Source organism: Diabrotica undecimpunctata, chromosome 10, assembly GCF_040954645.1.
Source record: "Diabrotica undecimpunctata isolate CICGRU chromosome 10, icDiaUnde3, whole genome shotgun sequence".
Taxonomy (NCBI): Eukaryota; Metazoa; Arthropoda; class Insecta; order Coleoptera; family Chrysomelidae; genus Diabrotica; species Diabrotica undecimpunctata.
Window position 1 is genome coordinate 17,575,802 of NC_092812.1, and position 26,315 is coordinate 17,602,116.

Sequence of the window (26,315 nt, forward strand, 5' to 3'; positions counted from 1 at the left end):
TTTTTTTTTATATACATTATTAGCTGTTAAATATATAGGCTAGGAAGAGTTAAGATGTTAGCTATTATAAATAGTGGCTTACATGATGTAGTTGGTGATACTTTAAACATAGTTCGTAGTATTTTTTTTGAGATATAAAAGCTCTATTGATATATGGAGGTGAGCCCCAAAATATTAAGCAGTACTGAAGGACTGACTGCACCAGGCCATAGTACATTAGTTTTAATATATGGAAGGATAAAATATCCCTTATATTTCTAATTATATAACACCGAATACTTAGTGTCGAAGTTACTTTATCTATGTGATCTTCATAACTTAGCTTTGAATCTAGCATCAGTCGTAAACATTTTATTACTTCAGAATTTTGAATGGACTTGTGATCAATATATAGATAAAGATCATAGTCAGGGGCTATATTCTTTGGTAAAAATCTCATGAAACTGGTTTTTGTTATATTTAATTTAAGGCCGTTGTCTTTGCAATACTTACTAAATTCCTGAGATGCTATATTGTCATTGCTAACAAGCTAATCAAATTAATGATGTAATATAATGAAGCTTGTATCATCTGCATATTCAATAATTTGATTAGGAGTAGTGCAAACTTGGATGATTGTTGGTAAAAACAATAAAGATGAGAGGACCAAGAACCGAACATTGTGGTACTCCCAGAGAAGACTTCATTGGGTCTGATAGTATACCATCTAATATTATTGTTTGCAAACGATTTGGCAAATATGATCTTATCCAGTCATGTGGTATACCTCGAACTCCCATGCCTCCCATCTTCATCAGAAGCAGCCTGTGATTAACCATGTTAAAAGCACAACTGATATCATAAAAAAGACCCAACGTGTTCTGTTTTTCATTAAGAGCTTCACAGATAATATTAAGACAGTCATCAACAGTACTTACAATAGATTTGCCTTTCCTGAACCCATTTTCGACATCTGGCATTAAATGAAATGCTTCTAGATAGCTTGTTAGTCTTTCACAGAATGCCAGTTCAAACAACTTTGCAATCTGACTGGGTATACAAATCAAACGATAATTCTCAATATTACCTGCATAACCTTTATTTTTAAAAATTGGAAATCCCTTGGATTCCTTTATATTGGGAAATTGGCCTGTCGTAAAAGATTCGTTGATTAAATGTGACAAGGGTTCACATATGTGACTGGTAACATATCCTATAACCTTACCATTGATTTTATCTAAACCTTCAGCATGTTTAGATGTGGTCTTACTTATAAGTTACAGTATTTCTGTAAGTGGAGTTGGAGAAAGAAAGAAAGTTTTGGAAAATTGATCAATTTTCATGAGATAATTTGGAGTTGAGTTCTTATTATTTTTATTAATGAAATAGTTATTTATCCGGTTGGCTTTGTCTTTAGTTTTTATATTTTCATTGTCGTTTATTTTAATTGTATTTGCTAATGTAAGTTTGTTTCTCTTTTGATTAATATCGATGATTTTCCAACTTCCTTTTATAATGTTGGTATTTTCAATACGTCCATTGTTTCTTTGTTTTAAATACTGTTGTTTGATTTGTTGATATTGCTTTTTAAAAGTATTATATCGTTCTGTGTAAAATACAGACTATTTAACCTTTTGTGTAATACGTTCATTTCGCACAGCATATTATGCATTTCTTTGATGTGCTTAGGAAACTTATTTTTGCTATACAATTAGGCTGGTTTTTGTTTTTTAGGAAAAATTGTGTTATAAAAACGTTCCATAAAATGCTGATATTTTATATTTGAAAGTGATAGCCATTTCATGCCAGGTTTCTCTAGACAATACATTTCTGAAAACATCCATATTAGATTCCATAAAATTAAGGGTTTGAAAGAAATGATTACAGTTATGCATTAATGGGACAATGAAAGAGCCTATTTGATTAGATAGAAATGAGTCAACTACTTCTGTTATTTAAGCTCAAACTACTAAAAAAATTATCAATACATGTTGAAGATGTGTTTGCTATCCTGCTGGAAACATTAATAAAATGTTTAATGTTAAATTCAGCTAATAAATTTATTAGGTCATTTCTGTGATTGTTTTTAATTGGGAAGTTCACGTTAACATCTGCACATATAAGAAACTGATTACCATTCTTATGGAAATTGAACATCAACATCTCAAGTTGTTTAATGAACTGTTTAAAGTTGCTGGTTTCAGGAGGTCGGTAAATAGAGAGAATATATATAAATCCCTTTGTATTTGGGTTTTTTATTCTTCCACAACAGATTTCAAACACACCCTCTATACACCATGTATTTACATTTATTGATTCTATGACAAAATTCTGTACAACATCCTTTCTTACGAATAACGCAATACCGCCTCTTTCTTTGTTAGTTCGAGAAAAATGTGAAATTAGTTCAAAATTTGGAATTGAATTAATACAAATTAATGGATTCAAGCCAGTGCTCAGTGACACAAAAGATCCTTACATTTTTTTGTTGTATCATCTGTTGTAAGGTGAAGTACACAGGTAAAAATCTATTTTTCTATTATTGAAAGCCCTGTTGTGTTTTGCTATCCATTTGTTAAAGGATCTGCCGTCTGACCGATGTAAGTTCTTGGCAGTCGCCACATTTAAGTTTGTATACACCACTGTGTAAGTGCTTTTTATTTTGGCTCTTGTTGTTCTAAATATATTTCTTAAGTTGTTTGTTCTAAAAGCTGGCGTTATACCTTTGTTTTTTATGTGTTCAGCTATTTTTGTTGATATCTTGCCTGTATATGTAATGGAGCAGAAAGTATTGGGTTTTTCTCTGTTTATGGAAAGACTAATTTCAGGGCTTTCTTTTGCAGTTTTTGGTTTAAAATTTTATTTATTATCTGTTTGTTTTATCTATTTTTTACTGCTATTTGTCTAATAATATTCAATTCTATCTAGAAGTTGTTAAACATAAAAAAAGAAATAACGCCAATAAGAGCTAAACGAAAAAGCACTTACACTGTAGTGTATACAAACTGCCGATTGCTCAATAACTTACATCGGTCAAACGGGTAAAAACTTTAACAAACGTATAGCAGAACACAAAATGGATTTAAATAACAGAAAAACAGATTTCACTCCACCTTCCCCTACTGGACCATAATCATTCTTTTTTCTAGATCATAACCATTTTTTTAATAACCAATTTTAAATTCTTCTCATTCAAAATGTAATTTACAATAAGCTATCATTGTTAGAATCTATGGAAATTAACGAACAAAAAAATATATAAATAGCTCACTTACGAAAAGCACTCTACCGAAACTGCTGTAGTGATAATAACTTACCTGGTTTAACCTTAAGGTTATAATCGGTCAAAAAAACCGGTTATTTCCAAAACTAATGTTCGGTTTTTTTAATTAATAGCCAGTACCCAATAGTTTATAACATTAGTTTGCGATATATCGATGCCAAGATAATCAATCGATATATAAACAGTGAAATTTACAACCTGGTGGAGCCATAATAGATTCCGAATCACAATGTAGCACAGAAATTGAAAATTTTAATTAAATAAAAAAAATATATATAAAAAACAGTTTTATTTTTTTGATTCATTCATTCATTTATGAATTCATTATTTTTTCAGAGGTAACTTATCCGGTTTTTCACCGGTTATTACTTCAAAGAAAGACAATAAAACCGGAAAATTATTTATTGCGGAGTCAAAAAACCGGTAGGTTTTTTCCACTCCTACTGCATACCCGTAGGAACATTTGCGCATACAATTCATTGGGGTGAGGAAAAAGTCTGGGACAGCATAAGGCGCTTTATTCCCGTGGTATTCTTTTTCTTGTCGTCTTTATGTGTTTGGTGTATCTGCGCATCGAGCTTCCTAATCTACACGAGCCTTTCCATTAACTCCAGAGTCTCAACACTTGGATGAGAAAATGGGCTCCTCTGGTCCGGTTTGTTAATATTTTGTCGGTATTTTTTTTAATGACATGTGCCATTTTTTGTGTTAGTTTTTTATTATTTCTTGGGTAGACTAGGCCTTTTTGTGGTTTTGATGATTTTTTAGGGAGTTTGGGATGAGGATGGGTTGAGCGTGGAAGTTTATTTGAGCGTTACAGAGATTTTTAGATGCTATATCTTCTTAGTCAATGCCAAGAAGTTGCTGTTCGGTGTTTACATCGATGGAAAACAAGTCTCGATAAAATATCGATATAATCCAACTGCAAGACGAGAAAGTTAAGGAAATGGTTCAAAGACAACTAAACGAAAATTTAGGGAATAATATGGTGAGAATGTCAATAGGGGCTTAAATAAAATTATAATAACAGTGAAGGAGATCTATGAAATGGATTTAAAAGGCAGCTCAAAGTTAAAAAGAAGGCTTGGATAACAGAAAACATATTGGATTTCATGAAACAACGGCGACTAGCAAAAAACAACGAAAAACTCTATAAAACTATACCAAAAGAAATTCGACGTAAAATGTGAGAAGCAAAGAGCCAACATCCAGCCAAACAGTGTCATGAAATTAAATAACTCGAAAATAGATACGACAGGTTTAACACGTATAAAAAACTGAAAGAAGAGGCTGGTATCTTCAATATGAGACAAACTGCACTGCTACATGATGAAAATAGTAAAGTAATATTTGAAGTAGACGACAAACTTCAGAAATGGGAAAATTACATTACGAACATATTCAAAGACGATAGGTTTAGTTCTCCTCCGGATATTACTAACTGCAACGGACCCCTAATAACAAGCTCGGAGGTAATACAAGCCATACAATCTTAAAAAAAAATGGCAAAGAGACAGGTCCTGATGAAATTTTCAAGTGAAATATATAAGCTTATAAATGATAGCATGATAGCAATGTTTTAGAGGCTATACCTATATTCTACCAGAGGATACCTACCTAATGGTTGATCCAATTCATTTATTTATAGCTCTACCTAAGAAGACGATAACAAAAACCTATACTAATTATAGAACCATCAGTTTGTTAAGCCATTTATTAAAAATTGTCTAAAGGTAATTCATGACCGTATCTATAATACATGAGAGGAATACCATGCGAGGAAGTGACACACAGTTTGGTTTCCGTAACGGATTTGGAACGAGAGAGGCATTGTTTGGGATGAACATACTTGGTCAAAGATGTCGTGATATATCTGTAGACATGTACTGTTGTTTTATTGACTTCCAAAAGGCATTTGATCGTGTTCAGTACTCTATATTGATCGAAGTTCTAAGTAACATTGGCTTGGATGGCAGAGACGTTCGCATAATTGTAAATTTGTATTGGAATCAAAGAACATACAGAAAACCACAATACTCGTAATAAAGAATGAAAAGAATATAAAAACGTCAAAATACGTAAATAGTATTAAACTGGTACTATTGAGCAAGTTCATCATTTTTTTTACGTTGGATATCAGTTAAATTAAAACGCAGGGAGTCACGGTAAAATTAGATCCAGAATTGAGTAGGCCAGAGTCGCTTTTAGAAGGATGTCCAAGGTCTTGTGTAACAGAGACCTAAAATTGGTATTGCCGATTCGCCTACTTCGCTGCTAGGTGTTCTTGGACTTACTTTATAGTGTAGAGTCTTGAACGGTGAATAAAAGTGGTCCTAATTACCTTGAAGCTTTTAAAATGTGGTGCTATAGAAAAAATTTTAAGTTTTCTGGGTGGAGACGATTTTAAACTCCATAATACTAGAACGTCTCAGCAAGACTGCTGAAATTATAAAAAGCATCAAGAAGAGAAAGCTGAGTATTTCGGACATATTGAGAAGTCCCAAATAAAGTCCCTACAAAATATTATGCAACGGAAACTAGCAGGCAAACGCAGTCCAGGACAAAGAAAGACTTCATGGTTGAAGAACTTTCGAGATTGGTATGGTATTGACACCAGCATGATATTTAGGATGGCAGTGAATAAAATTAAGATAGATATGATGGTAAACAACGTTCTGAAAGGATACATGAAGAAGAAGAAGACATCATACCTTATGATCTCTCGCAGGATGTGGTTGGGATATTCCATTAGTTCGACGATTTATTGCTTTGTCGTTCATCTGGTATAACACTCTAATTGGTTGGGTGTCTCTGTAAAGAAACTTTTCCGCTACGTATCGAGGGACGTTCGTTACTTCTCATAGTGCTCCATTGTGGACAGCTTGGATCTTCTTTCTGTTTGTCTGTTCCCATGCGAGAAAAGCGTACCTGAGGATGGGTAGTATGACGCTGTTCGATAAGCCTTGTCTTTGTTCTGAATATTAATTTGCTTCTTCTCCCAGTTAGGCTTCTAATATTGTCTAGTACCATTTTTGCTCTCTGTACTGTTCTTGTAACATAGGAGGTGAACGTGAGTCCCTTGTCCATGCTCACTCCGAGGTACTTTGTTTCATTTTAAAATCTCTAGTTGTTTGGCTAAAAAAAAACAAAACTTTGGTCAAGAGAACCTAGTTAGAGCAATAGAAGCACAAAGAATTGATGGTATGGAGGCATAATGAAAATATACAGAAGAGCAATCCGTTAAGAGTTATAACGGAATGGATACCACCGGGTAAAAGAACTAGAGATAGACCCAAACTGAGATGGAGACAACAAGTGGAACAATACTTAAGAAGTATGGAAATTAGAAATATAGAAAGGACAATTAAATAAAGAGAAAAATAGAGAAAAGTAGTGGAAACAGCGAAGTAACACCAGAAACTGTAAAACCAAACACAGAATGGGATGATTCTCCCCTCCCAAAAGGATCTTCAAATGAAAACAGCTTTAGCTTCTTCGGTAGCGTATAGCTTGTATATAGCTGCTCGGTTGGTATGCTGCGTCTTTCTCAAACACCACTCGTCTACACCTATTTATGAAAAACATCATACTTTTCATTCTTTGCGCAAAGAAAATTCGTTGAAATGAAAGTAGAAGATTGCATTTTTTTTTATTCAAGCTCCACCTTTTCGTTCAAATTTACCATACATTAGTGGATTCTTCAGACAAATATAGAAAACATTGGCAAAATGTAACATCAGTATTGGACATAAATCATCAAAATCATCCGGAAAATATTTTTCAAAATTTAAACCCAATGTTGCTAAAGATCATCAATCGGATGTTGTTTATAAAATAAATTTTGAAGGCTGCAATTCAACATATATTGGGCAAACACATCAATGTCTCCATATAAGGGTTGTTGCTCACAAACATAGTGTATACTTTAAAAACAATAAGAGACAAATTACAGAAGGATGTTACTTGATGACCACAAAAACCAAACCGAAAGTATGCACCTCTAATCAGCAAGCATCATCATCATCTTTGGCTCGACAATCCTCTGTGGATCCTAGCCTGCTCAGATTAGTCAGCATTCTGTTTGGTTTCTGGCAAAGTGTTGCCATCTTCTGATCTCTAGTATCCCTAAGTCGGTTTCAACTCCGTCTAACCACTTAATTCGCGGTCGGCCTCTACTTCTTCTTCCTATGGGTGTTCCTATCGTTAGCTTTTTAGCAATCATGTTGTCATTCATTCGTATTATGTGTCCGTCCCATCTAAGTCGCTGTGTTTTAATGAAAGTTACGACATCTAGTTAATTAAAAAGTTGGTACAATTCGAAATTAAATCTTTTGCGCCACTGCCCTTGATCGTTTGTAGCTCCAAATATTTTGCTGAGTATATTACGACCGAATATTCCCAGAAGTCTTTCATCCTTCTGAGTTAGAGTCCATGTTTCTGTCCCTATGTGAGGACCGGCCTCAGCAGTGCTTTGTATATAATAATTTTAGTTTTTCTTTGGATATTTCTTGAGTGGAATGTTGTTGGTGTCCGTAGTATGCCCTATTTGTAAGGTTTATTCGTCTTTTAATTTCTTGGCTTGTTTTATTGGTAGTAGTCACGAGCGACCCAAGGTAAGTCAAGCTGTCAACACGTTCAAAGATATGACTTCCAAATGCTGTTTTCCATTGCTCATTTGCTATAGGATCCTTAATAACCAACATGTACATGTACAACATCTCGTTTCCTACGCCATCTTGTGTCAAAGTCATCAGCGTATGCTAAGATTTGTATCGATCTATTGTAAATAGTACCGCCGTCTCTAATTCGTGTGTCTCGGACTGCCTTTTCCAAGGCAGTATTAAATAGGAGGCAAGCCAGGATCTCCCCTTGTCTGAGTCCATCCATTAACTAAAAGGATCGAGAATTCTCTTGTGTGCACTAGTAGCGACTTCTATATAAAGTAACGAGAAGTCCGGAGATTTCTCTTTTATGGCGAATTACGTGAACCGCCAAAGATTGAATATCTTTTCTCAATTTGAAAAAATATTAAATCTAAACACAAAAAGTTTAAAAGAAACTTATATTATTTTTATTGATTTAGGAGCTGCAATTCTTCTTCAAGTTCCGCTCCTCTCGGAGATTGGAAATCATTCTGGCAATTATAATTTTGTTGGTTACGCGCCTGAATAGTTCAATTGAACTGCATCCAAACCATTCACGGAGATTGCGTAGCCACGAGATTTTACGTCTTCCTACGCTTCTTCTGCCTTTGATTTTACCCTGCATTATCTTCCTTAGTAGTTCGTATTTTTCACCTCTCATGATGTACCCCAAGTATTCCAATTTCCTGATTTTTATGAAATTTAAAACTTCGCATTGTTTTTCTAGTTGTTCGAGAACTTGTTCGTTTGTTTTGCGATCCATCCATGATATTTTCAAAATACGTCGGTACCACTACATTTCGAATGCTTCTAAAATTTTAATGTTGGATTTAAGTGTCCAAGCTTCAACCCCATACAAAAAGATAGAGAAAATATAACATCGAAGAATTCTTATTCGGAGCGATATATTGATATCGCGATTACAAAAAAGTTTTCTCATTCTATAAAAAGTTGACCGTGCAATTTCAATGCGGCATCTTATTTCTTTTGTCTGATCAGTATCTTCTGTGATCCATGCTCCAAGGTATTTGTACGAAGATATTTGTTCAATTTCTGTATTACCTAGTACTAGCTTAACTTTGATGTTTTGTACTTTTGTAAATACCATGAACTTGGTTTTCTTCAAATTTATTTTTAGTCCATAATCGTTGCAATATACATTTAGTTGTTCAGCAAGGTGTTGCAGTTCTTCTAGTATACCTGCCAGAAGGACGGTGTCGTCAGTATATCTTATGTTACTTAGTGGCTCACTGTTTATTATAAGGCCCTCACTGACCTCGGCAAGCGCTAATTCTGAGATGGCTTCACTGTATAAATTGAATAACAAGGGTGATAAAATACGCCCTTGGCGGACCTCACGCCGAATCTGGATGTCCTCGGTCAGTTCATTTTCAACTTTCACTTTTGCTGTTTGGTTCCAATAGAGGTTACATATGATTCTAATGTCTCTACTGTCTATGTTTTTATTTAATAAAATTTCTTTAAGCCGATTATGCTGCACTCTCTCAAATGCCTTCTCAAAATCAATGAAACAGGTATATACTTCCTGATTTATATCTAAGCATCTCTGCGAATAAACACCTACTGCAAACAATGCATCTCGTGTTCCCAGTCCTTTCCTAAATCCCATTTGTGTATTACTTATGCCTTCATCTAATTTCTTATGTATTCTATTGTGAATTATTTTTAAAAACAATTTCAAGACATGACTCATTAAGGCTATGGTGCGATGTTCATTGCACTCCTTTGCATTGGCTTTTTTGGGTAGCAGTATGAATGGTGATATATGTTGCAGCGGCATTGGAAAGATGGAAAAGAAAGGTGCATAGGATGGGTATAGAGCTTAGCAATGAATGTATATATACACTCCAGTTTGCTGATGACTAGTTAGTACTAGCGACCGACAGGGAAGACATGCAGTACATGCTTAGAAAACTGATAGAAGAATATAACGACTGGGGAATGAATGCCAATACAACAAAAACCAAATATCTTTGTATTGGAAACAAGACAGATAACATAGACCTCGAAAACGGACAACATATTTCCTGCTGTCAGAGCTATGACTACTTGGGTGTTGCCTTTGACAATACAGGAACTGATACACGGGAAATAGAAAAACGAATCACTCAAGCAAAGAAAGTCTTAGGATGTCTCAATGGTATACTGTGGAGTAAAGAGATAACGAAAGGAAGAAAATTTAATATATATGAGACCATGATTAAAACTACTCTTCTTTATGGCGCTGAAACATGGAGAATTAGTGAAAAGAACAAAAAGCGAATACAAGCAGTAGAGATGGATGCAATGAGAAGATCTTTAGGTATTTCCAGACGAGACCGAATCAGAAATGATGTAATAAAACAACGTATGGGAATAGAAGGTAATATAACTCAAGATATAGAGAAGAAACAATTAAGGTGGTATGGGCATATTCAACGGATGCCAGCAACAAGACTCCCCAAAAAAGTAATAGAATGGCAACCGATAGGTCGATGGAAAAGAGGAAGACGCAGATTAAAATGGCAACACGGTGTAAACAAGTCCATGAGCGAAAGAAATTTAACAACAAACGACTGCGAAGATAGGAAGAGATGGTGTTTAGGTATCGGACAACGTCGAAAGACGTTCTAAACCGATGTATATATATAGTATGAATGTTGATCGGAGCCATTCTTTAGGTATTATACCTAAAGAAGTCAGCCAGGAGCTGCAATATGATCTCTCAACTACAAAAACGAACCGATGAATTTATTAACTGTACATCAAATAAATATCATTAAAGTCAAAGTTTAATAAATCAAATATTCCAATTTAATATTTTCATATAAATTCAATGTCATGTAGTGAGTTATTAATAAACTGCTTTGGTAACAAAACAAAACATACTCACATAGCATAAAACAAAAAATTGTCACTTATAGTTGTTCTCAGTCCGGATACTCACAAAGGTAAATATTGATAAATTTGCAGTTGCGGAAAGGTTACTGAAAGATAATATGTTGCATATCAAACATAAGTACTGAAAAGGAAATAAATAAATTTTAACAGTATTTATTTAGTGTAATGTATCTGGGCACATATAAAAGTATAACAAATAAAAAAACACCAATTAGTCTATATAAAACATACTTGTGTTTAATTTACTAACGTCAAAATTTGTTATATAATGTCGACCCTGGCTCTAACTGGCGTCGTAAACAAAAAATCTTAGGGACTGCCTTCGTTTGATTGTTGAGGGCATTCCTTTATTATTTTTTTAACGGTTTAGACCCCACTGAAGTCACATGAGGGAGATGGAAATTTACTCCATTTGTGTAATAAATGTGCACATGGACCGTATTGAGTCCTGATGCAATTGAGTGTACACCAGGTTTTGCAGGTAAGTTAAAGCCAGGAGGACTATTTATTGTGCAGAGCATGTTGTTGTTGAGTTCCCTGTGGTTGAGAATCTTTCTGTGTTAGTTTGTTAGCGTGTTAAGTCGACCGAAGTGTGGCGGTAGAATATGGCTTAGTAATAGAAGTCATTGTGTTAGGGTGGATTTCATTTTTCCGGTAATGGTTCTCATAGTGTTGTTTAGTTGAGCATCCAGCTTTTGTACATGAACGCTATTAAACAATACTAGTCCGCATTACTCAACAACAAAACAAACAGGAGCTAAATCTAAGGATTTAAGTTGGGTCGATCTTCTTCGTGTCAAGCCACAGAGTTTCTGGATGATATTGTTTCTGGTCATTCATTCCTCCGCAACCTTATTTCTTATCTACTTAAAGCTTAATAATCTATCTAAAGTCACATCTTAGTATTTTGGATAATCATTTTACCCGTTTACTACCTATCAGGTGAAAACTGGCTGTTTTTTTTTTGGGGGCAATTGAAGATTCTCGAAAGTAATTTTCCATATAGTCCAAGATTCGAATCCAGATCGACCTTCACCCATCTGTTTACCGAATGAAACATTTTTTTATTTAATTTAATATATAGACAAATACGTCTTGCATGTATTGCCTATCAAAATATGTTCATTCCTGTCCATAATTAAAAAAAAATTAATTAATCTTTTTAGCAAGTTTCACTTATTTGTTTACCAATAAAATTTTATTGAAACTAAAAGTTTAAAACATATAAAATAGGTCTATGAAGTATTGACTGTGTGTTTAAGTTCATGGCTACCGAGCAAGCAGATGTAAATAGGTAAGCAAATATAGGTGACTGTACCGATCTGTTTACGAATTAAAATAGGTATACAGTAAGGTCTCGTCATAAAAAAAGACATTACAAATTCATACAAAAGCTTTAAAACAATGTATTCAAAATTGAATTTATTTTATTTTATGGGAAAGTAATAGGTACATATAGTTTTACATTTACATTTTAAATCATTATAGCTATCTGATAATGGTTTGCGCCGTTTGCTAAGTGGCTAAAAATCATCTTCATCGCCAGAAGAAAATGTCTCTGCAATAGATATTTGAGGTAAAGGCGATGGATTTTCACAAACTTCATTCTCGTTCTGTGTAGCTCTTCCTTTTCTGACAATGTAATCAGTAATTAAACTTTGCGATGATGATGCTAGTAATTTTTTATGTAGCTCACGATATCCTGACATGCAGTTCTACAGCTCACGTTGTAATTTAAAGGCTCGTGATCAGATCGGGAATTATTGTATTTTGTAGGCAATCCAGATATAACGCTAGTGTTTAATTTTCATCAAAAAAATATGGACCAATAATTGTATTTCTCACAATACCAGCCCATACGTTTGTTTTTGTGGTATTTGCGTATGGGAGACTTGTATCCAGTGTGGATTTTCATCAGACTAGTAACTGGTGTTTTGTCGGTTAACATGACCGTTCAAATGAAACGTTGCATCGTCCGAAAATAAAACGTTATCAATGAAATTGTTAGATTGGTTCATCATATATTGCAGAATTCAGTTCTTCGGTCAAATTCGTCTGCAGCCAATTCATTGTTAAGACGTACTTTATAAGGATGGTATTTTACCTTTTTTAAAACATTTGATACTGAAGACTTTCTAACAACAAAATCCCTAGATAATTCTTGCGCTGTACAGTGTGGATTTTCTAGTGCCTCCAAAATTATGCCTTGTTGAATATTTTCATTAATTTTTGGCCTACCATGCTTTGCTGCATCCCTTACATGGCCTAATTCTTTGTATTTTCGCTCTATTCTGCTTACCGTAGATTGTGAAATAGGTTCACAATCTGGGTGTCTTTCATAAAAAAAATCGGCATACTTCTTGTTGAGTCCATATCTTATCGCCTATACCAATCATTATTATTAATGTTTCAATCCTATCACTTTCAGTTAAATGCATTTTGTAAAAAAAGTTAGTTTTCACGTAAACGTACCTTCTGTAAAGCGTAAACAATACAGATTTGTACTTAAATATTTCTGACAGTTTTTAACGTCAAATGAAAAAAAATAAAAAATACTGTTTATTTGTCTTTTTAGGCTTTAAATTTTCTTCTGCAGCCTTTAGTAATGTCTTCTGAATATTGCTTCACTTTTTCTTGACATCTTCTAATATTAAGATTTCTTCTCCTACTTCTGTTAGATTTCAGTTGACTTACATCAAGTCAGTGTACAATATGGACTACAAATGAACGTTAAGAAAACCAAGTGTATGATCATTTCTAAGCAACATACAGTAGGAAGGCTAGATATCAAGGGAAAACAAGTAGAAAGAGTGAATAACTACAAATATCTGGGAACCTGGGTAAATAAAAACAATGACCAAGGTAGAGAAATAAGGACACGCATTGAAATTGCAAGATAAGCATTTATAAAAATGAAAACAATGTTTGTTAATCGAGACCTTTCTCTGAAGCTGAGGATAAGAGCCTTAAAATGCTACGTGTTCTCGACTTTGTTGTATGGGATGGAAAGCTGGACACTAAAAGTGGATAATTCAAAGAAGTTGAAAGCATTTGAGATGTGGTAATGTAGAAGGATTTTGAAAATACTATGGACCCAACGAGTTACAAATGCAGAAGTGTTAAGAAGGCTACAAAAGGATTGCGAAGTCATAAAGTACATCAAAACAAGAAAGCTGGAATATTTGGGCCACAGAAGTGGCACCAGAGGTGCGAAATATGAGATATTAAGGCTCATAATGCAAAGTAAAATCAAGGGTAAAAGATCCATAGGAAGAGGAAGAATTTCTTGGCTAAGAAACATAAGAGATTGGAATAGTTGCAGCTCAGTAGATCTTTTCAGAGCAGCCGGCAAGATACGGATAGCTGTGATGATAGTCCACCTCCGATAGGAGAAAGAATTACAAGAAGAAGATTTCCCTCTCGCGTAAATTTACTTTCTTTGACTTTTAAGCTTTAAAGTCTGGCGATAGTATATTATGAACAGTTTATTGCAGGCAATAATATATCATCTCGTTTATTATTAAATAATCTTTATTTTGATATATCTACCTATTTTGATTGGTAACTAGATCGGTGCAGTAACCTATATTTGCTTACCTGATTGCCCGTTAGCCATGAATGTAAAAACGTAGGCAATACCTCATAGACCTATTTTATGTACTTTAAACTTTTTGTTTTAATAAAATTTGATTGGTAAACAAATGGGTGATTGGTATACAAACAAACTTGCTAAAAAAAATTAATTAATATTGTTTTAAATAAGGATAGCTATGAACATATTTTGATAGGCAATATATTCAAGACTATTTGTCTATGTATAAAATTTGATAAAAGAAAATGTTTCACTCGGTAAACAGATGGGTGAAGGTCGACCTAGATCTCGTACTAAAGAGTTCTAGATCGTTAGTCAATTTCTTTGACTTCTTTTATGGATTTTATTCGAGTTGATAAAGTCCAGTTGTCGGCGTAGCTAATCTTTTAAACTACTAATCCTTGCAACAGGCCATTCTTTAGTATTCTGGAAGTGTTAATTCCTGATTCTATTATTGCTTGTAGTAATCTGTCTTTAATCATATTTTCTATCAATCTCGCTATAAACCTTCAAGGAACAGCAAGATGAAGTAACCCAATTAAAAGTTGTTACATAGGCGTGGAAATAAAGCACTAAACCTACCAATTTTACTCAGCAAGATAAACCGCTGTGTAATTTTTTGCATTCGATTCGGGAAAGTGTCAGAAAAGTTTGTGAGCAAAATTCATGGTAGTTAAATGAAGATTGCATTTTGTACAAATAGAAAATGCATTTCCAAAGTACTAGAAAATGAAAAATTTGCAACTCAGAAAATATCGACAGGAATGAGTTCAACGACGATAGTCCTCAAGCTAGATGGTGCCCAAGGTTAACCTCATCCCCAGGAGTATGTAAATTTCATTCTAAACCAGGCGAAAGTCACAACTCATATGTTTTCAAAGTCGCTGAATTCATATATGACAACGACGATGATCTTCGAGCCACCTATACCCAGGATGGACCCCGTCTCCTGGAGTATGTTAATTTCATTCTAAAACAGTCGACATTCAATACTCGGAAGGTTTCGAGGTCGCTGAACATAATTATTTAGTTAATAAATGACCTCAGAATACCTCATGCAACGTTATATAAAACTAAGTCTCTCACAAGTACCAGTACACAGATATCCTCCGAGTTACTAGTTAAAGTGAGTTTTTTCTCCTCGCTTTATTTCAAATTATTGTGACAAAATCTGTTTTTATATAAAAATGTGGATGTAGAAAAAATTGCTTGGTTTGCAATTTGGCACGTAAAAATTGTGCTATGAAGAAAATCAATTATTTGATACAGAAGAAGATGAGAAATAATATTGATGAGATGAGAATAAATAAATTTGAATGATACTATTATTTGTTAATCATCATTTCTTAAAAAAAAATTGTATTTATGTTTAAGAAATCATATTTTAACTCTTCCATAAAAATTGTAAATAACGAATTAACAAAAAAATTAACGATACGAGATCCACGCTGGGCACCAGATACCTGGAGATCATCGCCGTCATAATATTATAAGAAGATGAGAAATAATATTGATGAGATGAGAATAAATAAATTTGAATGATACTATTATTTGTTAATCATCATTTCTTAAAAAAAAATTGTATTTATGTTTAAGAAATCATATTTTAACTCTTCCATAAAAATTGTAAATAACGAATTAACAAAAAAATTAACGATACGAGATCCACGCTGGGCACCAGATACCTGGAGATCATCGCCGTCATAATATTCGTGTTCAGCAATCCTAAAAACCCCCCGAGTAATGACTTTTGACTGATTTAGAATTAAAATAACATAAAACTCCACAGAAGACGAGGTCTAAATTGGGTTCCAGGTAGCTCGAGTATCATTGCTGTCATAATATTCTTGTTCATTGACCTCGAAAACTCAAGAGTAATGAATTTTAAATGATTGCTAATGAAAATAATATAAAACTTTAGAAGACTAGGTTCACCCTGTCATAATATTCGTGTTAGGCGCTCTCGAAAACCTCGAGTAATGATTTTCAACTGATCTCGAATGAAAATAGCATAAAACTCCATGTCACAAGGTCCACTCAGCAAACCCAAGTAACCCGGTAATAAATCTAATCAATCCCATAGAACCTCCCCCAGCAAACGCATCCAATCAGTCTCTCACATTACCGCTAATATTACCTCCTTTATTAGACTTCATCAACCTTTCCAATACTACTTCTATTTATACCAACAAGACAGCTCCATGGATGCACAATCTTCCAATATTCAATACTGATTTATGCAGATTCGACAAAACAGAAACCCCAGACTCAATCCTTAGAAAATCCTTCCAAAACATCCTCAACTTTACACAATTTGATGAAATTTTATACACCGATGCGTCCAAGAATGAAGACTGTTGTGGCTCCGCTGTGTTCACACTGACGACGACAATAAGCTCTGTGCGATTGCCTAAAAGTTGTAGTATCTATACCGCAGAATTATATGGAATACTCCAAGCATTAAAGACTTCAATCCATCCTACTTCAAATAAAAGCATAAAAATCGCCATTTGTACTGATTCTCTTTCCTCGATTCTTTCCACAAGATGCATTTTCTCGAAAAACCCACTAGTCCAGGAAATCTAAGAAGCAACTAAGCTGCATAACGTTCAACCCAACTTATCTCGCGTCAATATCTCCTCTATGAACAGGAAAGAAAAATCAGTTATTCACCGACTACGAATAGGGCATACACTTCTCACACATGGATACCTTATGGCATCAGAAAACCCTCCAGTATGCCACTACTGTAATAGCCTCCTTTCCATCAAACACGTGATAGTGGACTACTGCCAGTATGATTCTTCCAGAAACAAGCACAGCCTAAAAGGAAATCTAAAAGACATTCTCAGTGTTTCAAAACCGTTTTGACAGTGTTCTTAACTAATTCAGCTAATATAAACAGTGCATAGTGATAAGCTTTATTGTTTTAACTTTTTTACAAAAAAAATGTCAATATCAAATTCTTGTACCTATATAAAATATGTATAATGTAGTAAAAAAAAAGGTCCACTCTGGGCATCAGGTACAGGAAATTTACATACTCTAGGAGACCAGGCTCTTTGCACCAGCTAGCTCGAGGACCATCTTCGGTATCATATTCTTATTCAGCGAGTTCGAAAACCCCCAAGTAACAAAATTAAACTTAATCCTTTCAATACTTTCTTAGATGCAAATTCTTTATTTTCTGTGCACTTTGGACAAGGCTGTTTTAGCAGTTCAAGCACACTGCGATTTGAAATGGGCGTATCACTTACTTTTCTACACTGCTTACGCCAGACCATCTTTACTCAGTGCTGCCGGCCGACGGGTAGTTTAATGACAACAAATACATTATTCTCCATTCAAATTAGTTTTAACACGAACTAACTGACCGTACGTCCATGAGATTTAACATCACGAAGGCGATAACGATGAAACTAAGCGCCAATGATGAGTAACACGTTTCACTATTAGATTTTAGTATTTTTTAGCAATTTTCTTCAAAGTTGGAACACGCTTTTCTCGATTAGTACTGGACACAGAAAGGTGAAACAAAAATCAACGATTACAGAAAAAAAAACTCTTTCAAGTGATGGGCGTAAAAAGTTAAGTTATCATAGAACGTTAAACAGTATAATCCAATTTTTCAACAGAAGTTTCAAAAAAATAAAAAAAGTAAAACCATCATTTTAAAGGCAACATAATTTCGAATAACGTTTCCAAATTTCGAGACATTTTGTCGGTAAATAACAGAGAAAACACTGTCCCTAGGTTTTGGTGCACCGATAAAACAGAGCGATTTATCTTACTGCGGTTAATTGGTAGGTTACGTGCTTCATTTGCTCGCCAAGCAACTGATACTGGAAAGTTGTAGGTGATGAGAATTTTCAAAATGATGACAGATAGAGTAGACGATTATAAAAATACAAAATTGAAATAGGAAGACCTTACATAAATGAAGTAACGATCTTAAAAACTATGCTGGAACAAGATGGATTACAACGGCACTGGATAGATATTAGAGGCCTATTTTAAAAAATAAAAAATAGAATAATGCACAAGGGATCTATATATATATATATATATATATATATATATATATATATATATATATATATATATATATATATATATATATATATATATGGCTTTCGTGTGGCTTTTTGTACAGAGCTCCGTTGAATAAAGATTATTAAAAAAATATACGGTATAGTTATAGATTGCGTTGTTCATCTGCCTCATAAACATAACCTTTTGTAACAAACTTTTATAGGCAGGCTTAGGAAAAATTAACCTTCTAAAAAGGGAAACAATCTCAACTTGGTGTCAGCGTAAAATCGGTTATGCTCAGTGGCGGACTAAGGCTAAATCGGGCTCTAGGCAACATTGTAATTCCGGGCCTATTTTTCAGTCATAACACATATTTTCATTTTGGTGGTTTGGTTTCAAAGCATATAGTGTGTAGTTCTATTTAATTGCCTAGGCCTTAGTGTGCCCCTGGTTATGCTGACGAAAATAGGTAAACAGTTTAATTAAATGCATACATTTGATGCAAATCAAGATATTCTCTAATAATTTCATTATACTCGTAAAATAAATTATCTTTTATCTATTTCCCTATTTAATTTTTCTTAAATTATTAAATTGTAATTATTAAGCAAACGATAGGTCTCTATCGAAATTGTCTCGTTGTCTGTCCATCCATCTGTACGATAACTATTGAAGAAAATCTCATGAAATTGAATCTTCTTTTCATATTCTTATGACTTTTCGATATCTTGAAGGAAAAGTCCTAGAGTCTTAAAACTTCGTACATTCCTCTTGGAAATAGAAAGAACTTTATTGAATATGGTGTCAAGAAGTATGCTTCTTCCCTATTGGATTTGGGGTAATATTGTTTCTTCTACTTCGTGGAAGAAAGAACTCTTATACTTTTTCTCTTTCTTTAAAGAGAAGATAGTAGATAAGCAACGTATGTTCTGGAGCAACCCCTAAATCGCAACCCTTACCCCGGTCGTGATGCCAAACGTCACATTTAGCGTGAAAACGTCACGTTTTCATGTCAAAACGTCATGCGTCAAGTCAAAACGTCATGAGTCCCGTCAAAATGTCACGCTTGACGGCAAAAGGGCCCGCGTCACGTCAAAACGTCACGTGTTAACGTATGGCTTTTGGCAAAACGTTTTGACGTGAGACGCTAAGTTTTGACGTGAAAGCGTGACGTTGCGCCAGAAAATACGTTGTACATCAACTAAAGATCATCAGGAAGGATTCAGGAATATTAATTTGTGGTCAATAGTGATTCTTCAGAAGTGAAGGATATAATATTACATTTTAATTAAGAATATTAAAGGAAATAAATACAAATCTAAATTGAATAAAAATGAAAATAAGAAATCACATAACTATTATAACTGTATTTTGAAATTTGATGTCGTTATATAATTTTCTCAATATAAAAGATAGTTTCCAGGCCAGTCTATAAAAGTTTTCATGTTTGTCGAGTTCAATATCAATGTTTTATCAATTTTATGGCTTAACGTATTTAGCATCTTATGCACAACCAGTTTTGATTTATAATATAAAGATGAATTTTTTTGTAGTTTTTCACAGCGACCTTCATGATTGAGGCAACAATGAAGCTAATTGCGATGAGCCCAAAATATTATTTTCAAGAAGGGTGGAATATTTTTGACTTCATCATCGTAGCCTTATCATTACTCGAGTTAGGCCTTGAAGGCGTTCAAGGCTTATCCGTATTACGATCGTTTCGATTGGTAAGTAATCAAACAATTTTTAATGCAATACCATAAACACCTTTGATCTCATTGGTTCTGTTCTGTTGAACATTTTAAAAAGTCTTAACCCTTTACGGCATGAATTTTTTTTATCAAAAATTCTTGGATAAAAATTTTAATTCTATTTTTACGTAAAAATATTGAAAAAAAATCTAGCTACGAGGAAAACTTTATTAACAAAAAAAAAATTTTTGGTGCCAAATATGGAACATCATGCAACAATGTAATATTAAAGTCAAACTATTTTGAAGCTACAGTATACACTATACAGTATGAAACTGCAAATAGCAGTTTCTTTCTGTATTAATGCACAACGGTATTGTGCATTTTGTGCACACTAAATATGTTTTCCCTGTACAGCCTGGAAATTTGCATCTTGACTTAGTGCTCTCATCTCAATAGATAATATGATCAAGCCCATCTTTACGGATGTCTTCTTGGGGTATTTCTTTAGTGGGTCCCTTTTTTCGTTTGTTCTCGTACATCTGCTGAATCCTACTACTTGACGGTCTTCCTATTCTGTTCTGTTTAATTGGTTTTCCGGCTTTGCATAGTGCATCGGCTATTGCTAGTTTGGTATCCAAAAGGGGTAAATCAAATTTCTTCGCTCTTTTAGCTAATAACCAACAGTTCACGGCTGTCATGTCAATGAAATGAAAAAATATTCGTAAATAATATTTCTTCGACCTGATTTTTATACGATAAAATCCTAACATGGAATCAAGGAGATCTGCACCTCCCATGTAGTTGTTGTAGACAAGGTATCATTTTATGTATACCTTCTTGTTTGAAAAATCTCCTTTTTTCTCCCTTTGGTTCACTTCCAGCATATGTTGACATTGTAGTAACGATTTTATTATCAAACCAGGACACTACACTGACATCCACATTGTCTATATTGGCTATTTTCTCTACTATATGACCTCTGCCGCGCTTCTTCATTTCTTTCTCAGCTGTCATCACAACTCTAGGAACGCGATTAAGTCTTAGTGTTCCCAAAGGTAAAATGCCCTCTTTGGTCAGATATATCATAAGAGGTATGCTGGTGAACCAATTGTCAAAAAACAACTTGTAATGTTGATGTTTTGGTATCGAATCTGCTAATTTGACAACCACGTTGCTGCTCATACTAAGATTTGGTGCTCCTAGAGGTACAATATTACTCTGGGAACCAGCAAATAAATTAAAGCCATAGCTGAACCCCGAAATACTACTCAGCAAGACATTTTTCAAGCCCCAATTATGTGTTTTTTTTTTATTATACTACTTTAGCTGGCTTTGCGCTTTTGTTGGTGTAATCTGTTCGTCTACAGCTAGAAATTTTTTTTTTCGGAACCATGAGTAGTCGTTCTTTGATTTGGCTCCGAACAGGTCTAATTTTGAATAATCTGTCATGTCCAGGCTGATCATTTTCAATCATGTCATCATTGTTATTGAAATGCAAGAAACCTTTTAATTCTTCGAATCTATTACAGCTCATCACATCGCTAACTGTTCGTTGGCCAATATTGGCATTCCAATAGTGTCTTGTTCATGGAAGTTGAATTATCGACATGTAAATAAATTGTTCTATTTCATATTTTTTTAAATTAGCTGGTTTATCTGGACGTTGTTGCACTGAGTATAAATTTGATTGGTCTGTGATATACTCTATAAGACTATCAGGAAAGAGAAACTTAAAAAATTGGACCGGAGTTTCTAATTGTAAAATCGAAGAAGGTAAATTTTCAGAACCAGTAAAATTTGTATCATTTTCTGATCTTCTCAGATTTCCTTTCACCTAATTATGAGATTTCTTCCTTTTATATCGTAGTCTTTTAGACAAAGGGGTATCATCATCTGAGGAATCTGAGGATGTGGCAGAAATGACAGTTTCCTTGACATTGCTTGGTAAATTTTCACGCTCCTCATTGTCACTATCTTGACACAATATCATCTCATTTATGCCGTCTTCATCGTAGAGATCTGATTCTTCACTATTAGTACTATTTGGAATTCTAACTGCATTCATTGTACAATAAAATAGTTTCGGATTCATATCTACAAAAACAATCAATGAGTCCATGCATAACTTCATAGTGTGCCATATATAGCAAAAAACCTTTTTGGGGTTTTCGAGAGACTTTCAACATTCTTAATTTTTAATACTTACCTAAGCAGATAACTAATATCACAATACAATAAATTTCAATTTTTTCTCGCCGTAAAAAACGTTTTTAATATGAAAAATAACCTCTAACTTTCAGTTAGAATGAACATGAAACTGCGCACGGCTGCCTATCTCGCCGTCAGAACTATTCCGCATATCTCGGGTACACTATTAGTACGTGGCAGATATGGGTTGCCTTGCAGCTACGACAAAAATTGAGTTAAAACATTAAAAACAAATTTTTTTTTTGGTTTATGCCATTTATGGTACATGATGCGGTAAAGGGTTAACTATGTTCATTTGTCATATCATTTGTCATATCTAATACGTATTTACTTTTTGATCCTAATAATATACTAATCTTGCGTGATTTAGATTTGATTCCTCCATGTAATGCTTTATTAAAAGTTGTCAGGTTGAGGAAGACGGCGATGCAAACTTTCGTTTCTTTAGTGACCTATCTACTATATCCGTTATTCTATGGACTTGGTCTATAGTTCAGTGACTTTCTCGAAAGCCAAATTAATATGACAGACTTACATATTAAGCTAATATGAGAGATTTCCATTCTTTTCAGAAATAACTTCTAGTATAGCTTCGAAATTACAGGTAGGAAATCGGCCTGTAAGCTTTTCCAGATTTAAGGATCATTATGACCTCAAGTATTTTCCATATTTTGGGGAATATATCTTAATCTGAACGAGACTATATTAAGATATGTCAGTTTTACTATGGCTTTTTCAGGGAGTTGTTTTAATATTTCCCAATAATAAGATCAAACCCCGGGTGCTTTTCTGGAATTGATGCTTTCTTTAATTTCGTTGGACACTTCTTTTGGATTGTCTAGTTTAACTACACCTTTTGCATATGTGACGTGTTCCCAGCCAAGTGTGTTATCACCTTCACGTGGATGGAGCAAATTTATTAGCCTTCTGTAGATTGCTTCATATCCAACTTCTATCTGAATCTCTTAATGAAGGCTGTTGCAAGATCGGTCTTTTCAACATTTTAGTGGCTTTTCAAAGGGAATAATTAGTTTTCTTTACATTTGTTGGTTAAATTAGATAGTTATTGATCCATGTTTATTTTTTCTAATTTCTTTTTAAGATGTTGAGTAGCAAGTATTATTTAGTTTAGTTTTATCAGATAGAACTCTCGGGCACTGCTAGATCCTTCCTAGAGTTTTCTGTTCTCGGTTACCAGATTAACCATACAATATGCAACGATAATTATTTTGCTATTATGTAGAATTTGCAAATGCATATTAATACCAAATATTTTTTATTTTAGCTAAGAGTGTTCAAACTGGCCAAGTCATGGCCAACTTTAAATTTACTTATCTCAATAATGGGTAGAACTATGGGTGCTTTAGGTAACCTAACATTTGTGCTGTGCATTATAATATTTATATTTGCTGTTATGGGTATGCAGTTATTTGGAAAAAATTATACAGGTATGTCATGATTACTTTTTTTTTGAAAAATGTGTCAAATGTTGATATTATGTTTTTTGTTTTTTAGATAATGTAGATAGATTTCCAGACCATGAACTTCCTAGATGGAATTTTACGGATTTTATGCATTCCTTTATGATCGTTTTTCGAGTGTTGTGTGGAGAATGGATTGAATCAATGTGGGATTGTATGTTAGTGGGGGATGTTTCCTGTATTCCGTTTTTCCTAGCCACTGTTGTCATTGGTAATCTTGTGGTAAGTATTCAATATCCCTAATGCTTAGATTTTGGTGTTAGAAATAGCAAAACCATTGTTAGTCATTTTTTTTAATTAAAAAGCAATGAAAAAAATTTGAAACAGCAATCCTAGTTTTAAAATTATATGGTGGCGAAGATTTAATTACTGATATCAGGTAGATATTGTTTTAATGGACCCATTACATCCAACAACTATTTAATGATGAAAGGTGAGAACTGTCATTGAATATGACAAAGAAAACCGTATCACCAATACTAAGAGAAGAAGTAATATATGCCATCAAAACACAAAATACGGTAAAACTTCTGGACCAGATGATGTGTCCATTGAATTATTAAAATTCGTGACGAAGATTTTGTCGATGTAATTGCGGAACAATTTAATCATGTATATCAGACTGCCACAATTTCCATACAATGGCTGCAATCGACCTTTGTATCTCCAAAAAGTCCAGAAAGCTAGTATAAGAAATCTCAACAAATAAATAAAGCAAAGATGCAAGGCTGATAAACATCAATACTATCACAAAGAAATTGAGATCCATGATCAAAACAATCAGTCGAGAAATTTATTTAAAGAAATACGCTACAAAAAAGAGACTTGGTTGGATATAAAGCTAGAACTTGGGTCGTTGAAGACCACAGGAACCCTAAAAATTAAGAGAGAAGATATAGAAGCAAGATGGGGATTATATTGCCGAGATCTCTATAAAGATGATCACTGCCAGGAACTCAGATATGATAACAGCAGAAAAGATCAAAGCCATAGATTAAACCGGGATAGAATTGCTTTACTTGCTATGTAACAAAATATGGCATTCCAAATAATGGTCTGACGACTGGACAAAATCTACAGTGACGACAATACATAAAAAAGGCAGCTTCCAAAAATGCGACAATTGTAAAACCATCTCTCTAAGTCGGATACCAGCAAAATAATGCTACACATAATCAATGAGAGACTGAAAACTTTCCTACAAAGAGAAATACCTTAAGAAAAAACTGGATTTACCAAAGGTAGAAGACCTTCGAGAATACCTTCTGAATATAACAAATAATACAAAAATCTAGAGAATTTAATATTTCGCCATACATTTGTTTTATAGATTATCGCAAAAAGTTCGACAGGGTCAAATGACAACACTTATGGCAGATACTATAAGAAGTGGCGTACCACAACATACGTGATACGGAACAAACGATGAATACAGAGTGTTATCGAAAGAAACCAGAAAACAGTTTTGCAAACACAAAGCCGATTACATCTCTCAAATATGCAGAGATATAGAGGAACATAGCTATCGAAATAAATCGAGGGATTTATTTCAGAAGATCATCCTTACCAGAGAATTTAAATCTCAAACGTGGTCTGTAATAGATAAGGAAATAAGGAGGGTAATCTAAAGACCGATACTGACGAATATTGGAAACATGACAAATTACTGTGGCGAGCTATATAAAAATAACGAGGTACCAGCAGAAAATCAGTGGCCATATGACTACCCTAGAGAACCTATTGTCTTACTTGCTGAAAGATGCAATTAAATCGCTAAAGAGAAATAAAAAGAAATAAAATAAGGCATTGATTCAATACCAGGTGAAATACTACAGTTACTAGGTAACAAAGGATTACATATCATCCATTCTATCGGTATCGCTGTTTGGAATTCAGGAAAATGGCCATCTGATTGGTGTACCTTAATTTATATCCCGCTACACAAAAAAGGAACTACTACCAGATGTGAAAGCTACCGCACACTGTAACTAATAACACATGCTAGGAAAATCTTGTCGCATATCATCAAAAACAGATGAAAAACCTATCTACATTACCAAATACCTCAGGAACAAGGGTAAGGATAAAGGGACGCGGGAACAAATCCTGAACCAGAGACAACTTATTAAAAAGTCTAGAGAATTTCAAGTACCTATGATTATATACTTCGTTGACTACCAAAAGGCATTTTATTGTGTAAGCTGGATAAATCTGTGGTCCATTTTAATAGAAATGAGCACACCAATACACCTGGTGACTTTTATTAAAAATCTGTACCAAATTCAAGACCGAGAGAGGTGTTAGACAAGTATGCGTGTTGTCACCTGACTTATTCAACATTGATGGTGAAGATGTTATGAGGATGGCTTTAGATGGATGGGCTGGTGGAGTAACAGTGGCTGGTAGGAAAATCTCCATTTTAAGATTTGCTAATGACACTACACTTATAGCAGCAAATGAGCAAGAAATGTTTAATCTCCTGCAAAGAGTTGAGTACGAAAG

At 34.0% G+C, this 26,315-nt stretch overlaps 1 protein-coding gene across 1 annotated transcript in view; it reads left to right on the forward strand.

Moving 5' to 3' along the window:
* Window positions 1-26,315, forward strand: part of para (sodium voltage-gated channel paralytic) — a 454,557-nt gene that overhangs the window by 395,679 nt on the left and 32,563 nt on the right. Inside the window, exons 18-20 of the mRNA XM_072545653.1 lie at window positions 19,984-20,157; window positions 23,618-23,780; window positions 23,848-24,035. Of these exons, the coding sequence (XP_072401754.1) occupies window positions 19,984-20,157; window positions 23,618-23,780; window positions 23,848-24,035 (525 nt within the window). The remainder of the gene's footprint in view (window positions 1-19,983; window positions 20,158-23,617; window positions 23,781-23,847; window positions 24,036-26,315) is intronic.